We start from the raw sequence: 16,720 nt of genomic DNA, 5'->3' as shown, positions 1-16,720 counted from the left end.
TCTGCCCCTTCCTTTAGTGTGGTCGGATCACTACCTTATTAGTTTCAGGGTGGTCAGGTTGGAAAGGGGCCGTCAGACCCCCGTTACAATGTGGGTAAACACTCAAAGACCTTTCCTTCGGGTCATTCCATCTACTTTGAGTGAGGCGCTGGAAACCTACCCTCCGCTGCTATGTGACGAACCTGAGAGAGATGCTCTACATCTCGAGACCTGGGTGCAGCAATGCGCTCATGCACTTGCCCCCATGCCCACTCCTACCCCCAAGAAAGCCAGACTTTAGGCCCCCTGGTTTAATGAGTTATTGAGACTGAGCAAAAGTGCCTGCAAACACCTTGAAAGGAAGTGATGTAAAAACTTTAATTCGGACAATAAACTTTAGTACAAACAGGCCTTAAAAAGCCCATTACTCTAAAATCTGGGATGCCAAAAAAAGCTATCTGAAAGCTAAAATAGAGACATCCTGCAACAAAAGCAAGGACATTTTTAAAATCATGAAAGCCTTCTCTGCCCAGTTTCCTGTTGCCAGGGCTCTACCCCTCTCTCTTGAATGGACAAACCAACTTGCGTCTTTCTTTCATGACAAAATCATGACTATTTAGGACTCCTTCTCTAGGGAGTCCCCTGTGGACTATGAGCACGCGGACAATTTATCACCGGAGGAGCAACCTACCGACGGCCAGACACTCGTACAGTTTCCTCTGCTTCATCCAGTAGTATCCCTGGGTATCATCAAGAATCTGAAGTCAGGGTCCCCTTCTTACCCCTGCCCTGCTAATCTGTTGGCCTCGGTGGCCACCTCTGTTAACCCTGTGGCAAACAAGGTACTTAATTCCTTCCTTACGACCGGCTACATGCCTAGTATTTGGAAAAGTGCACAAATTCTCCCGTTACTTAAGAAGCCCTCTTTAGACCCCACAGTGTGTCAGCAAATTACAGACCAATCTCACTATTAACATTTTTCTCCAAGGGACTTGCGAAATATATAAATTCAGTGATCTCTGATTACGCTGAAAAAAATAATCTCCTACACCAGAGCCAGTCAGGTTTCAGAATCAACTATAGTACAGAGACTGCCCTACTCAAAATTTCTGAGCTTATTAAGGAGAAGCTGGATTGGGGGGGAAAGGCATTCTGATTTTATTAGACCTTTCTGCAGCCTTTGATACCATACCGCACTCTGAACAGGCTACAGGACTGTGGTATAGGCTGCACCGTTCTGAAGTGGTTCTCCTCCTTCCTGGAGGATAGATGCCAGAAAGTCTGAACCCCCCACTTCGCGGCCCCAGTCCCCGGCATGAAAGTCGGAGTTCCTCAGGATTCGATACTGAGTCCCACTCTTTTCCACCTACATATGGCCTCCCTGGCTCCACTGGCAGAAGCCTGCGGCGCTAAAATGATCTCTTACGCGAATGACACGCAGCTCCTGTTTACCTGCGACAAGGGAGCTGACTATGAAGGTGAAAAGATTAACTCCTGTCTATCGAAGGTGTTCTCATGGTTGAGGAAGGACCAGTAAAAATGGAATCCTGAGAAATCTGAAGTCATCTTCTTTGGCTACCCACCCGTGGCTCAGTGGAGACTCTGGTGGCCATCGGATATGTCACCTCCTCCCTCTGCTCTAAATTTGGGCATCATGATGGACAGCACCCTCTCGATGAGATCTCAGGTCCAGTTTGTTGCAGCTACTGTTTTGGGCTTTTACGGATGCTTGGAAAATTTCTCCCCCTCCTGCCTCTTGAACATAGGAAAACCGTAGTCCATGCATTTATCATTTCCAGACTGGACTACGTCAACCCTCCTGTACCTGGGCCTCCCTGAATATTTGCTTAACTGCTTACTGGTGGTCCAGAATGCAGCCGCAAGAGTTGTCCTTTTGCTCAAGCCTAGGACTCATATCTCTCCTCACCTCAAGGCCTTACACTGGCTTCCTGTAAAAAAAAAAAAGGATCAGTTTTAAGGCCTTGGTACTCTTCTTGAAGGCCATGCAGGGAAACGGGGTGGAGTATCTCAGAAGGAAAGTCACGCACGACCCTGAGGTCCTCCACACGGAACCTGGCATCAATCCCCAGGATACACCGCGCCCGCTCCGGTGGCGTTCCTTTCGGTTGCATGGAGCCCGAGCCTGGAACCTACTAGGAAGGTGTCCGACGTAACTGTTTTCAGGAAAATGCTTAGACCCTGGCTTTTCCGTAACTAACTCCCGGTCTCCCGCCCCAGGGGGCAGCAGTGGGTCTGATAGAGTCTTTTCAGCGCCAGGACACTCTTTCTGAGTTGCTGTGCACTCTACAAATGCTCTTTAATTCATTCATTCATTCATAGCCCTACAGGGTTATGTGTATTGGAAAAATAATATTGAGCTGAAATCTGTTTGGGGAACACGTTACTGGCAGGTCCAAGGCACGATGCTTTATTTGGGCCTTGTCTGATCCCTCATTAAATGATTGTGTTTAAACAAAACGGTGCAACTGACTACATGTCTTGCCAATGCTTAGCATTCAAATACACCAAGAATTCCCCTCTATCGCGAGGTTTGGTAACTGGCAACAGTTTGCACATTTCACAGTAGAGCAGCTTAATGAAATGGTGCAGTTCCTCACTTTCTGATTCAGATGGGTGGGTTTTGTGGCCAGTTAATATCAATTGGTGCAATGTTTGTTTTTTCAAATCTTCCCTTGGGTTGAAGGCAAGTAGGCCAGACCCTCGGTATATTCAATCACAACACTCTGGGGTCGTCACTACCTATAGTGTAGGGAAGTTATGCCAGCAATGGTTAGAACGTGGAACCTTGTCAGCAGTTAAAGACCACTTATCCCTCCTTTCAGATAATACTGATTTACAGGATTTTCAATTGGGTCACAGATCTTCTCATTCTAAAAGTTTTATATATGCCAGTAACAATGACATTTAGAACATTTCTCAAAAAGAAGCTGCTGAACGGTTGAGACAAAGTCATCAGGAAAATTTTGAAAAAGCTTTACTTCTTGTTGATAATGGGATGACCACATTGTCAACTCATATTTATTCACTGAATAATGTTTTTCATCTGCAATCAATATCATAGAAAATGAAATGTCCATGCTTCAACATTGCCAGAGTCAGTTATGATTGATTTTGCAATTGAGTTGGACTTAGCAGGTTTTAAAATCAAATAGAGTGCCATGGAACTATTAGAATGCAATTGAGTTGTTTTTGCCTTATAATTTGACATGCATGCATGCAAAAAATAATGAATAAAAAGGAAGCCACTTACATTATGCTTAATATTGAACATTTAGAAAGATTACTTTTTCGGTTGCTGAAATCCCATTTGCCCTCTGGCTTATTTATGGTTTAATTTTTCTTTCCATTTTAACGTTTCATTTCACATCATGTCTTAGGCATTTTCAAGTAGGCAGATACGAGAACATAGATGCACAATTTTTACACAAAGCTTGGTTCCTCCCTTTTCAGGACAGATGCATACACACAAGCACAGAGGGGGGTTTGTTAGTCTACGTGAACGTGGAACTTCTTTGAATCACTCTTTGGTTTGCTGAGAAATTACCCTAATGGGAGCTATTTCATTTGAAATGATCAAAGTTGTTGCGGGATGAAACTAAGTGTCCATGAAGTGGTCACTTTTTCCACGGTGGTGACTTGATGTATGCATGTTTATATCCTCCTACACATTCTACTGAGGAAGTTACTTTCTGGCTCAAGGTCTCCGTAGCTGAACTAAGCTTTGACTGATTAAGCAGACTGAATGCCTTATTGTTTATAAAAGATGTGGCTCTTGCATCTGTCCAGGAAACTTCTGATCGCCAAGTAGCACGTTCCTCATCATAAGTGCAAACACTTTTACAAACTCAATCGCCACAGCATTTTGTTCACCTTCTACACCATATTTCAATGCTTCTAACCTCAGTGGAGTGGCACACTTTATTAAAGTGATTGGGTCTGGACTTGTTACTACATTCCAGACTCTGCTTGGAATTATACCGTCTTTTTTGCATTCCTTATTCTCAAGCGGTTTTGGACGCATTCCAGTGGTATTATTGTTCCTTGTTGCAGCATTAGTTCTATTTTTGTTGCTTCTCAATAGATGTCCCACAACGAAGCCTTTTGGAAAAGTGACTGCCACATGTCCTTCTGTGCCGTGAACACATGATACAGTATTTTGGAGAGTCGATATTACTGTTACTGAAGGAACACTGGACTCTGACCTTCCGGCCGTATGGTTTCAGAGGGTGCAGCCTATGTTTCACTGTCTATGGTGCTCATTCGAGTGCTACGCAACTGTTTCAGTTTCGAGATATAAATCTGCTTGAGCATCCTTTGCGGTCGCATAAGCTGTGTTGTAAAGTGACGCTGCTTCCTTTGCTGCAAGATGCCTAGTATGAGCCGCTTTCGCGAATGGCAGATGCTCCTTCAACTTCAGGTTTCCTGCCATCTGGGCACACTTCTGATGCTGCACTCCTGGCACCGTCACCATCAGCATCTATGAATGGGCTGGCGATGCCTATCTTCATCACCTGGATCTTGCTCTTTAGACCTCTTTCGGTGTGTCTGCAGAGATGCCGTCCTACATTTAGGAAACCTGTTAGACTCATTAAATGGCATTTTTAGAATTTGTTCTTTCTCATTTTTTGCAGTATACATTTTTTTTTATTGGCATTCTTTATCACCTTTGAGTCTGCATGTGCTGTAAAATTGTTTATATGAAACGCATTATTTTTTTTACATAAACCTGTTGCTATTGCTTTTGTAATGTAGTCATACTCTCCGACCGTGGGGAGGGTGTTATAGAGATTATATTTAGCTTCCATTTTAGTTTTTCCCTTTTTGTTTTGGCATCTTTGTAACATGGTGATTTGAACATGTTTTTCACTAACACAAGAAACTTTATTTTTGGCAAATATTGTTGCTCTGTAGTCTGCACTGTTAGTTACAGGAACACACATGCTAGAACGCGATGTTCTTGCTTTATTGTGCGCTCGTAGGAGACAACTCTTTTTCTCCAGGCTAACTAAAGATGTTATTTTGCATCTCTAGCAGAATGAGTTAAGGACATTTTTTTATTATTTAAACTGTCCGTGTTGAACTTTGTAAGAGGCACTTCACGCCAGAGATATCATGGAAGCTGCTATGAGCTGTGACTGAGATTCAGCTCTGTAGGTCCCAACCTTCATTCTAAGAAGAAAGATAGCTGCACAAGCAGGAGTGTGCAGGCCCGTACACTCAGACGGGGTGCAATAGGTAATGCACTGAGGCTGGCTTCCTAAGACATTACGACAAGGTATTGGTTTAGATAATTCCAACAGGGTCTGGCAGAAGGGTACTCCCAACATGCTCTCGCTAGTGTAGTGGAATTAGTGATAGATAGGAGTAACATTAGAAACAATTAACATGGTTGAATTTTTTTTTTTTTTTATCATTCTAATAATGGTTTTAACAATGATGTGTTTCATCTGTCTAATAATCGCAGGTCATGTTTTATTCACAAGGATTAGATCTTTACAATGAATATTTGAAAATGTATTATTGTGTCTTTTCTTCGTGACACCTTGGGCATGCAAAAGTGTCAATTGAAAGGGTTAGTTCTGTTTGCACAAATTCCTTGGGAATGAGAGTGGTCATGTTAGAAGTTACCAACAACATCTACAACTTTGGAGGTTTAGCAGTTTAGATGCGGTACTGTGAGCTAGCCGAACCAACATTTACTAATGATATAAGAAGACTCAGTCTCTGTATTATGAAGTTTTTTTATTCTGCCATGCAGTCCTACTAAATTCATAGGAACCATATAACTGAAGGCATGCGTACAAAACTCAGAATTGGAAGGGTGAGCTAAGCTTGAATTTTAGCAATATTTAGCCAGAATTGAAATCGTACAACATCTTCACCAGACAAACAGGGTCAGTCTGAACACAAAAGATGGAATTATAGATGGGCAACAGGGAATTACAGGGTTGTTTTTCACCGACTAGTTCTGAGTTACATCAAATAGACATTGAGAGCAAAGTGCTAGTTGTCTATGATTCCATTCAGAACCCCAATGGGAAAAACATTCTCGTAATTCACTTTTTACCCATCTATAATTTTATGTTATGTATGGCCCCCAAAATCATCTGTCCCTGCTTTAAAGTACTGTGTAGTGGCAGAGGGGTAATGGTGGGTTCATACATTACATGGCCTCTGGTATGCATCCATGTCCCAAAGATAAAAAAAAGAAATCCTTACCTGGCATCTTTGACCAGTATACACCACCCTCCATGCATTCCTTCTTCCTCCTGCAGCTGTGCTTTCTGCTTTCAGTCACAATCGGGGCTGCGTTGGCATGCTTTCAGGGAATCCTTTCAGCCTGGCCTAAAAGGCTTTATGACATCACAACAGTAGGTAACCAGATTTGTTATCAACTGTTGCTATGTCATAGTGAGTTATGAAATATAGAAACTGAAAGAAATGATAGAGCCTCTCTATTAACCAAATAATAACACATTTCTAAATCTTCTAGCTATGAGGAAATGTGCCTACCTGGACAACATTCAGACAAATAGGAGATAAAAAATCTACAGTGGATCTCAAATATGGTAATGACTATAGGAGACGTAGGCCTACCTGTGGATCACTGGTGCAAAGGTTGTACCACAAGATGGAGGCCCATGCACTTGGAAACTGGCTGACATTGGAAATAATCACGAGAGGAAGCGAGCTTGTCTGGAAAAAAAAACACACATGAATTTTTAGCACATAGCCCAGTGAAGCATTATTTTATTTGCCCAATGTGCTAATACCAACACAAACAACTCTTATTATAATTTTCAAACCCATAAGGAAACTATTCAAAACATCACCCCATTACTAGTGTAACTAATCAAACATGTATCTTGTGTCTGACAATTGCCTAGGGCATTGACTTCATAAATGGGCACTTGTGCTGGAGTAGATGGTTGGTCTAAAGTTCCCCTGGGTGCAATTTTACTGAAAGGAAGCAGGGTGAAGCTATAAAATCCACTTATTGGCACACGTAACTCTTTGGGAGAAACAAAACACCCAATTATGTCCCACTGCAGTACAACAGAGTGCAGTGTATGTGCCATGAAACCATGGCAAAACAAACGTGATACTGTACAAAGTAAGATGCACACATTTCTGTCTCATTATTCCTCAAATGATTTCATACATTGAGAGGGAATTTGAAGGAGCTTAAAAAACTCAACAAATAGAATGAAATTGGCGGTCTTAAAAAAATATTTGTCTAGTCTGTGTTAATGTAATTGTTGCTTTTCAATCAACCTAGGCTGTGCAGTAGATCCGCTTATTCCTTTGTTCAAAGTCATTTTTCAGCCGTTTTGATTGTTAATACTAGGTTTTGACATTGTAGTCCTCTTTTTAGTGAGTTCTTCTAAGGTGTGCAATGGAGATCATTTTATGATTGATTGTTTAAGATTGAAATATTTACCTTGGATTTGGATGCATCGATAAATCGATTGCATTAAAAGAGTAGGGGACAGCCAACCAGTTCTAAATAAAGTGTAACATAACAGCTGCCATTATGATACAATAATGGCAGCAGTTATACATTGCGAACAGAATGAATAGCAGAAAATACATATTTCAGGGACGTATTGCAAGCCTTTCAATTTTAACAGCCACTTTCTCTAAACTTGTAACTTTGCTGAAACATCAGCTCGAGTATTGAGATGCATGTGCCAGAACTAATAAAAGTTGCTCAGTTCAAGGTCCAGAGAATTTAAATTCCTTAATTACTAGTCCATTCACTTTGAATCAATATTTTGCTTTTTGATAACTTAATGCTACTTATATGTCCTATTTTTTATTTAAATAGCTTCCTCTCCTACATGAAGTAGTGATATTGTGATCAAGGCTTTAGGTCGTACTTTCAGTTTCTCTGAAAGATTGGAACTCCTCTACAACACATTGCGCCTAGAAATCACCAACGGCCTGTTCATATGGGCTGAAAGGCCATGCCCCTCACTTTTCCCAGGCAAAAAGTGTGTGTCTGTCAGACTGAGTAAATGTTAGCCTGACAGACACTTTTCTGGTTCAGGTCAGAGAACCAGGAGGTAGACATGTGCTAAATTTGCAGGCTCCTGGCTGCCTGAGCTGAACTTTGCCAGGCTGAGAATTTCACAGCCCTGTGGCTGTAACCTCCTCAATCTGGCAAAAGTGCCTCGTGGCCCTCTGCCTCGTGATGAAGGGGAACGTCACTGATTACCTTTGACCTCAACGCTTCCATTTTAAGCCCTGAAGTGCCACGGGCCGAGTGTCAATCAGTGACACCTCATCCCAGAGTGGGGTGGGGTCAGCAGTCTTACTGACCCCTTCCCACTCTGTGACGAGATTCGGACTGCTGCCTTCCCTCATTGGATGACCAGGGGCAGCAGTACCAACCCTCTTGGGACCTCCGAGGCTTCCATGCTGGAGAGCTGCTGTTGAGGTAAGTTTTATGTGTTTTTTGTTTGTTTGGTGCATGCTTGCCTGGATGTATGAATATGTGTATTTGTTAGTGAGTGTTGTGAATGGGTGTGTGTGCATGTGTGAATGAATGGGAGTGAGTGAGGTGTATGCATGTCTGTATGCCTCCCCCATGTCCCCTCCCTGGTAAAATTGCCAGGTGCCACAGTAGAAATGTTTGTTGAATACAGCCCATGACTGGTTCTTATGGTCTGGTTTGACAGGGCAGCTGGAGCCAGAAAATTACGTGAGAACCAGCATGAGAGGGTTTTTGCTCTGCCCACAAGTTGGGAGCCAGAAGTACGTTTTGACTGGGCAGAAGTTGTATGCTTCCACATGAAAGTGCTTGTCCTCCACACAGCTGTGATCAGATTGTTTATTTATCCAGCAGCCTGAGGTTGAACTTTCACAGGCAAATTCAGGTCATTGGAATGTTCTTAAAGTCTCTTCGATAACTAGATAGTTTATGGTGTTTTTCTCTAGCAGCAGCACAGATGAGCCGAGAGCAGTCATTAATCTACATGGATGTTTTAGGTCTGTGTTGATAGTGCAACTGTTATCTGAACTTTTAACCTATACCAATATTATTCTAAAGTTCTTTCCTTTCAAACAAATACATATCCATTCCCATTTCATCTACTTGTAATTCTTCACATTACTATACAACATTCTTTTAAAACCAGACCTATTGGCATTGCTAATGCTTGTTATGATTGGCTACACAAAGCTTTAGCAGCCTGTTGGCAAGACCTGTTACCAAGACATGATATATACTTAGAGTTGGCTTTGGGTTGGCCCATTGCTCATGATTGTAGCGCCGCTTACTGTCGAAAGACTTACTGTGTACAATACCAATATGTACAGTGGGTTTTGTATCAGCCAATTGTTGTCAATCTCATTTGTTTTCTTTTTTACTCAATGACTTTCCTTCCTCTTCTTTTTTTTGCCCCTACCTGAAGCATACCTTCTGTAACATCCTTTTGGTTTGATTTCCACTTTGTATATATTTAGCGAACTGCATTTTTCATTTTTCTGGTTTGAAGCTCTCCATGAGAACAGTGCTTAATTTGTAAAATATTAAGTGCAGGTGCTAAACGTTTTGTAGGAGACCACTCCCACTTCCCCAGCTCCACCCACTTCTTACACTGGCTCCACCCACTTACTATATTGGCTCCACATCCATCCTCAACTGGTACTGCTGAAGACATGCGAGGCAGACAGGCCCGCCCACCACACGCAAGTGGCTAAGGCTGCCGCGGCGCACAGTGCGGTGCCGCCATTAACAGTTATATGAATAATGATGATCATGTGAATCTCCTCAATCTGGGGGCGCGGCTCAGGGCAGGTTAAGTGTCCCACACGGCAGCACTGTTAACCGCCGGCAACGGCTGACTCACTCGGGACTAGAGATGTGATGTGAAACACACAATGCGGCTGCACGATCCTTGAGGAGTTACGTAGTAGCACAGCTAGCAAGTGTACAGTACATTAAATTGAAAAATGTGACGGGCACGATGTGCCTCGTGCGCGCAGCGCAGCAGATGCATGTAGAATCAGAGTCAGACTGTAGACCCGGCCCTGTCAATTAAGTGCCGGTGCTAAGCATAATGGAATTGAATGCTGAGCAAGAGATCACAGGTCAGTGCTTTATGGAGAGTGCAAGCTGTATACTTAGAGTAGAAAGAAAGACTTCAGGCCTCTCAGCATTTTTGAACAGTGTTCAAATTTGTGCAGGTGGTTTCCGGTGCTAAGCATTGGCACTTACTTGACAGGGCCAGGGCTATTGAATTTATATCCCTTGTGAATGGCCAAATAATATACCTACCTGCCCCTTCCACCGCCTCCTGTTCGGATGCATGCCTGTCTGCCTCGCATGTCTTCAGCAGTACCAGTTGAGGATGGATGTGGAGCCAAGATAGTAAGTGGGTGGAGCCAGTGTAAGAAGTGGGTGGAGCTGGGGAAGTGGGTGTGGCCTCCTACAAAACGTTTAGCACCTGCACTTAATATTTTACAAATTAAGCACTGTGTTTACAGTACATTACATACAGTTAGAGTGGGCTTTGGAACAGTCACCTTTTTTAGTAATAATGTAACAAAATGTTCAGTAACAATGTAACATGCTAAACTCTAAAAACCACAGAAATTGACCAGTTATAGTTGTGCCCTAAGGTAACTTTAACTCGCAGCATCGCCATGCACTGCTAATTATAGTGCATATTACATGAAACATTACACCTTTTATGACATCATTGATACTATCATTGCAACATTTCCAATTAAATTATTGTTGAGAAAACTGTATATGTATCTCGGCCTGCTTGATAACAGACCGCGTGGCCCCCGCATCCTGGGGTGGTGCTCCTTCGCGGCAGGGTGAGCAGCGTATTTTTCCAAGCTCCAGGTACCCAATATACAAGGAGCACTCGAGCGGCAACATGCTCCTAAAGAGCTTTTATAGTATACTGTCCACCAGTACAAAAATAACTTTAAGCAGTTCAAAATGCCATGGATGCCTGACGCGTTTCGAAGTGTCCCCACTTCTCTTCAGAGGCTTTGGCAATTGAAGGCGCATACAACACCGCTCTCATCATTTAAATGCTCCAATGCATGCCCTGAATGGGATGCTCTGCTGCGACTAGCAGAGCATTATGGTCCTTGTAGTGGCCTTTATCTCCCAATGGAGCGCGCGATGTTGCTGCTATAACATTAAAGGCCCCCAGATGGGCCTCGGTGTGCCGGTGGACATGCTGAATCCGTTGCTACCCCACAAAATTGGCCTGCTCGATAACGGACCACGTGGCGCCCGCATCCTGGGGAGGTGCTCCTTCGCAGCAGGATGTGCTGCGCATTTATCCAAGCTCCAGGTACCCAACGTACAAGGAGCACTTGAGTGGCAACATGCTCCTAAGCATTATGGACCTTGTAGTGTCCTTTATCTCCCAATGGAGAGCGCGATGTTGCTGCTATAACATTAAAGGCCCCCAGATGGGCCTCGGTGTGCCGGTGGACATGCTGAATCCGTTGCTGCCCCACGAAATTGGCCTGCTCGATAACAGACTGCGTGGCCCACGCATCCTGGGATGGTGCTCCTTCGTAGCAGGGTGCGCCGCGTATTTATCCAAGCTCCAGGTACCCAATGTACAAGGAGCACTTGAGCGGCAACATGCTCCTAAAGAGCCTTTATGGTATACAGCAGTAGCGGCCCGTGGTGGGAGTGCTGCCAGGCGCTGACGTGGGGCAGGGGCGGGGGAGGGGGAGGGGGAGGGGCAAGGTGGGGATAGTAAACTACGGATTACGGACGATTAGAGGCAGGCAGGCAGGCAGGCAGGAAAACCTGCTCTCGCTTCAATGAAGCAAAGCAGGATTGCTTTTGAGCAAGGGGAGCTGCATGTCAGCAGCTCCCCTTGCTCAAAAGCAATGCAGGCACCCACAGGAGGCGGTGAGCCGGCGAGCCGGCGAGCCGGCGGGACCGTGGGGGCATTGGGGCGCCCCCCACGGTCCCCAATGGTGAGGCCAGGCCCCGGGGGATGGGGTCCCCGGGGCCATAATTGGCCATAGGAGTGGGACCACGTTGCCCCCTTCGAAAAATACATTTAAAAAAAATAAAAATAAAAGGCCATGCCCCGGGGGATGGGGTCCCTGGGGCCTAAATTGGCCTCGGGAGGGGGGCCACGCGGGCTCCTTCCCGATTTCTTTTTTTTAAAATGGATTAAAAGGGGTCAGGCCCTGGGGAATTGGGTCCCCCGGGCCCCAAATATTGTAAAAGAAGGGGAGCCACACAGCTCCCTTCTAAAAAAATAAAATAAAAAAAAAGCTGGCATCTTGCTGGAGGACCCGCCCCCTCCCTGCAGCACTCTGCAAACGCGCCCTCTGGCGCGTTCTAAGTAGGGGTGATTAAGTCCCCTTCATTACTGAGTGTACCTGGGGGCCAACTAGCCCACCAGGTACCTCCAGTGTGCACCACAGAGCTGCATTGAAGAAAGGTGGTCTGAGGCCACGCCCCTTTTTCGCCACTTTGCAAACGCGCCTCTCGGCGCACTGGTGGTGGGGCAATGAGGTCCTCTTGTGTCCTGAGGAGCTCAGGACACAAGTGGACTTCATCCCCCGAGCAGCAGTGTGCCAGGAGCTGCGTTTGCAGAGTGGTGTAGAAAGGGGGCGTGACCTCGGACCACCTATCTGCAACGCAGCTCTGTGGCATATACTGGAGGTACCTGGTGGACTAGTTGGCCCCCAGGGACCCTCAGGAATGAAGGGGACTTAATACCCCAACTTAAAACGTGCCAGCAGGCGCGTTTGCAGAGTGGTGGGGAAAGGGGGCAAGGCCTTTGTTCACCTCTCAGCAATCCCAATGTGTGGGGCTTACTGGAGGTAAGTCATAGGCTAGTTGGCCCCTAAAGGACCCCCAGCAGTGAAGAAGACTTCAATCCCCATCCAAGAGCGCACCTGGGAGCGCGTTAGCAGAGTGGTGGGCTAAGGGGGCGCGGCCTGCTATGAGAATTTAGCAATCCTGCTGTGTGGGACTTACTGGAGGTAATAGGAGGGGTAGTGGGTCCCCAAGGTTTTCGTTGGTGGCCAACTACCCCTCTTGCTACCTGCAGTAAGTCCCACACAGTGGGATTGCTAAGACGTCTAAGGAGGAAATGCCCTACTTTTTCCAACACTCTGCAAACGCCCCTCCTGGCAGACTACGGGATGGGGGATGAAGTCAAATTTACTCCGGAGGGACTTTGGGGGCGAGGAAGCCCTCTTGGGACCTTGTTTAAGTCCTATGCAACGGAATTCCTGGACAGTGGTCAGAGGCCCAGCACCCTTTCTACACCACTCTGCAAATGTGACTACTACTTAAAGAAGCGTATTTCTGCACCTCAGACTTAGAGGTAGTTTCAATCCCACTGCCCTATTATGTACTAGGGCCTTACAGAGGAAGTCATGCCAATCACAGAGGTACCCCAACGCATAGTATTCCCTAGTGTATGTAGGTGTTTTCACTGTATTCTAAGTGTCTTTTAGCATAGCACTTGCTCTAGGCTTGGTTAGTCAGAGTCAGTTACCACCAGTACCCATCAGCAAAAAGTTGGGGGCACAGGATGACTTTGCAACAAGGCCTCTTTCTGCTCCTCTGTCGGTTCTTTGCACACATCTCTTGCTTCTTTCTGCACCTTTCTTCGTCTTTCTGGACTTCTGTTGCCTCTTTCTGCATTTCTGTTGCTTCTTTCTGCGCCTTTCTTCCTCTTTCTGCACATGTCCTACCTCTGTAGGCAGGTTAAAAAACCTTTGAAATTCACTGAAAAAACCATAGGTTTCAGGGACGTTATAGTTAGAAATTAGCATTTAAAAAAACCTTAGAAATTCACTGAAATAACCACAGGTTTGAGAGATGTGATAGTTAAAAATTTGCATTTAAAAAACCTTAGAAATTCACTGAAAAAACCACAGGTTTCAGGGACGCTATAGTTAGTTGGACATTTCACTCATCCAAAACCAGTGAAATTCGGACGTTATAGTTTGTCCAGCTAACTATAACTTGCGCCCCCGCAATGCACTGCTGATGACGTCACATATTACATCACTCATGTCGTGGTCAGTGACATCACTGATGACATCACTGATGACATCTCAAGTGACATAACTGATGACATCATCCATGCGATAATTTGATGCCTCTTCTTACACCCTAATATAACCATTGATACACCCACTCTAAATTACAGACTGCCATTCTCAAAACCATAGACACTCCAACACCAATAACTACATACCCACTCACTGATTCTTAGGTCTACACACCCATTCACTCACTCACCCATACAGTCACTCATACTTTCGGTCACTCATCAGTACAGGACTATCATATGCACTCATACACCTATATAGACACTCACACACTGCCACTCATCCATAGAGTAACTCACACACCTAGTCAGTCATGCAAAGAATTAATCACACTCCCATTTACTCACCTATACAGCTATACACACACCAACTCACTTACTCATACAGATACTAACAAATACTTACGCTCTTATACAATCACTGATACAAGCACACACTCCATACAGCCACTCTCACAATCACTCACTCTCACTTATAGTCATTTATATACTCCAACACTTACATATATTGCCTTTCACATATGTAGTTACTCACACATGTACCACTGAGACATCCATTCACTCACCAACACACCCATACACACACTCACCCACCCATACAGTCCATCACAGATGCACTCTTGAATCCATACACCCAATGAATCACCCACTAACATTTCTATGCACAGAGTCACACCCCCACCCACACAATACCCATACAGATACTCAGACAACCAATCAATAACCCATATAGACACTCATTTAGTTATTCACAAACCCATGCAGCCACTTACGCACCAACAGACAGACAGATACAGACATTCACACAGTTTAGTCACTAACCCATGCATTCAGTAAGATACATTTAATCACTCACTTGTAGAGTCAGTCATGCACCTCATCCAGTCAGACACTCATACACCCACTCATTCTTCAATACACCTTGGCCTATATATATTAAACATATTTAAACTTTACAGAAACACACAGTCACTGGATGATGTCATCAGTGATGTCATTTGAGATGTCATCAGTGATGTCACTGACTGATGTCACTGACCATGTCATGAGTGATATAATATGTGACATCATCAGCAGGGCACTGCGGGGGCACGAGTTATAGTTAGCTGAACTAACTATAACGTCAGAATTTCACTGGTTTTGTACGAGCAAAATGTTCAACTAACTATAACGTTCCTGAAACCTGTGTTTTTTTTCAGTGAATATATATATATTCTATATATTCAAACAGTCCACTTACCCAACTGATCTCACTCCAATGCAGGTGTTAGCGTGCTTTTGTTTCACAGTTATTCAACAAACAGCCTGATGCATTTAGGAGCAATCGGGTATTTGTTAACGGGACCCGCAAACTAGTGACTTCTTTGGCTGGATGTAAATATATATATCCCGTGCACTTGTTTTCACTTTAGCCCCGGGTGGGCCAGGTCCTGGGTGCATGAGGGTATTTCATAAAAGATGGAGGGGGCGCATGGGGCCCTGGGGACCACCACCTTCGCAGGGTCAGGTACATATTTAGAACAGGAAGGGAGATTGCACGGTCCCCCTCCCAGGCGATATATGGCCCTGGGGAACTCCACTTCCCTGGGGCCAGCCCATGCCAATTAAAGGAGGGGCGTCCACGTTGTCCCCCTTCTGGAGCCATTAATGGCCCTGGGGACCACCACCACTAGAGCCGGCTCCTGCTATCTCCCGAGTTGCCCACCCTCGGGAGATGGCTGTTTTGGGAGATGGCTGATTGTTTTTGCTTGACGGGAGCTGTGACAGCTCCCGCCAAGTGAGAGAGAACACTAATTCCGCTTCCAGCAAGTGGGAGCTGTCAAACTCCTCCCGCTTGCTGGGAGCGTAGTTTTCATCTGTATGCCTGAAACATAAGAAACCTTACTCCTGCACACAAGGAGCTGTATATTTAGCAGCTCTCTGCATGAAGGATCAATGCCGGCACCTACAGGAGGCGGGGAGCCAGCTGGGACCGCAGGGGCATTGAGGTTTTCACACGGTCCCCCAAAAGTACACTGGGTGCCCTGGGTGGGGCCAGGGCACCCAGGTAGACTTGGCTGGGCCATGGGGTTCACAGGACTAAAATCGGCATGGCGCCCCCTCCCGGTATTTTTTTCTATAGGCTATGGGGACCACCACCATAGGCACGGGGATCCACGCAGCCCTCCTGCGTATTTTAAAATTTAGCCCAGGGAGGTAGTGATCCCCGGGGCATAAGCCCCAGGAGGGGGGTCTGCATGGCCCCCTCCAAAATGTTTGTAAAGCCCTGGGGAGATGGTGGTACCCAGGGCTTAATGAGCTGAATGGAGGGGGGTTCCCACGGCCCCCCTCCCACATTTACATAAAGCCCAGGGGACGTGTTGGTCCCTGGGCTGAAAAGAGCCCTAGGAGGGGGGCCCCGTGTGCCCCCACCTTGTTTTATAAAACACCCTCATGCCCCCGGGATCTGGCTCATCGAGGGCCTAATCTTAAAACCTACGTGGAAGACCCCGGTTGCTTTTAAAAAAAACTTTGCAATAAATTCTCAAATCCATAGCGAATTTTGCAGCAACATTTTACATAAAAATACTTTTTGGCCCTGGCAGGGTACCTGGGAGACCCCAGCACCAGATCTAGGGTGACATACCCTGCTCCCTTTTCTTTTTTTCCCA

The 16,720-nt window shown here is 45.3% G+C and overlaps 1 protein-coding gene across 1 annotated transcript in view; it reads right to left on the bottom strand.

Annotated features, from left to right (window-relative positions):
- The window catches only part of STAT4 (signal transducer and activator of transcription 4), a 772,166-nt gene that overhangs the window by 350,807 nt on the left and 404,639 nt on the right, over positions 1 to 16,720 (bottom strand). The window contains exon 16 of the mRNA XM_085648785.1: positions 6,598 to 6,696. Within this exon, the coding sequence (XP_085504911.1) occupies positions 6,598 to 6,696 (99 nt within the window). The remainder of the gene's footprint in view (positions 1 to 6,597; positions 6,697 to 16,720) is intronic.

Source organism: Triturus cristatus, chromosome 3_2 (assembly GCF_964204655.1).
Source record: "Triturus cristatus chromosome 3_2, aTriCri1.1, whole genome shotgun sequence".
NCBI lineage: Eukaryota > Metazoa > Chordata > Amphibia > Caudata > Salamandridae > Triturus > Triturus cristatus.
Note: the sequence above shows the minus strand (reverse complement) of the source record. Positions and strands in the feature narration are given on the sequence as shown.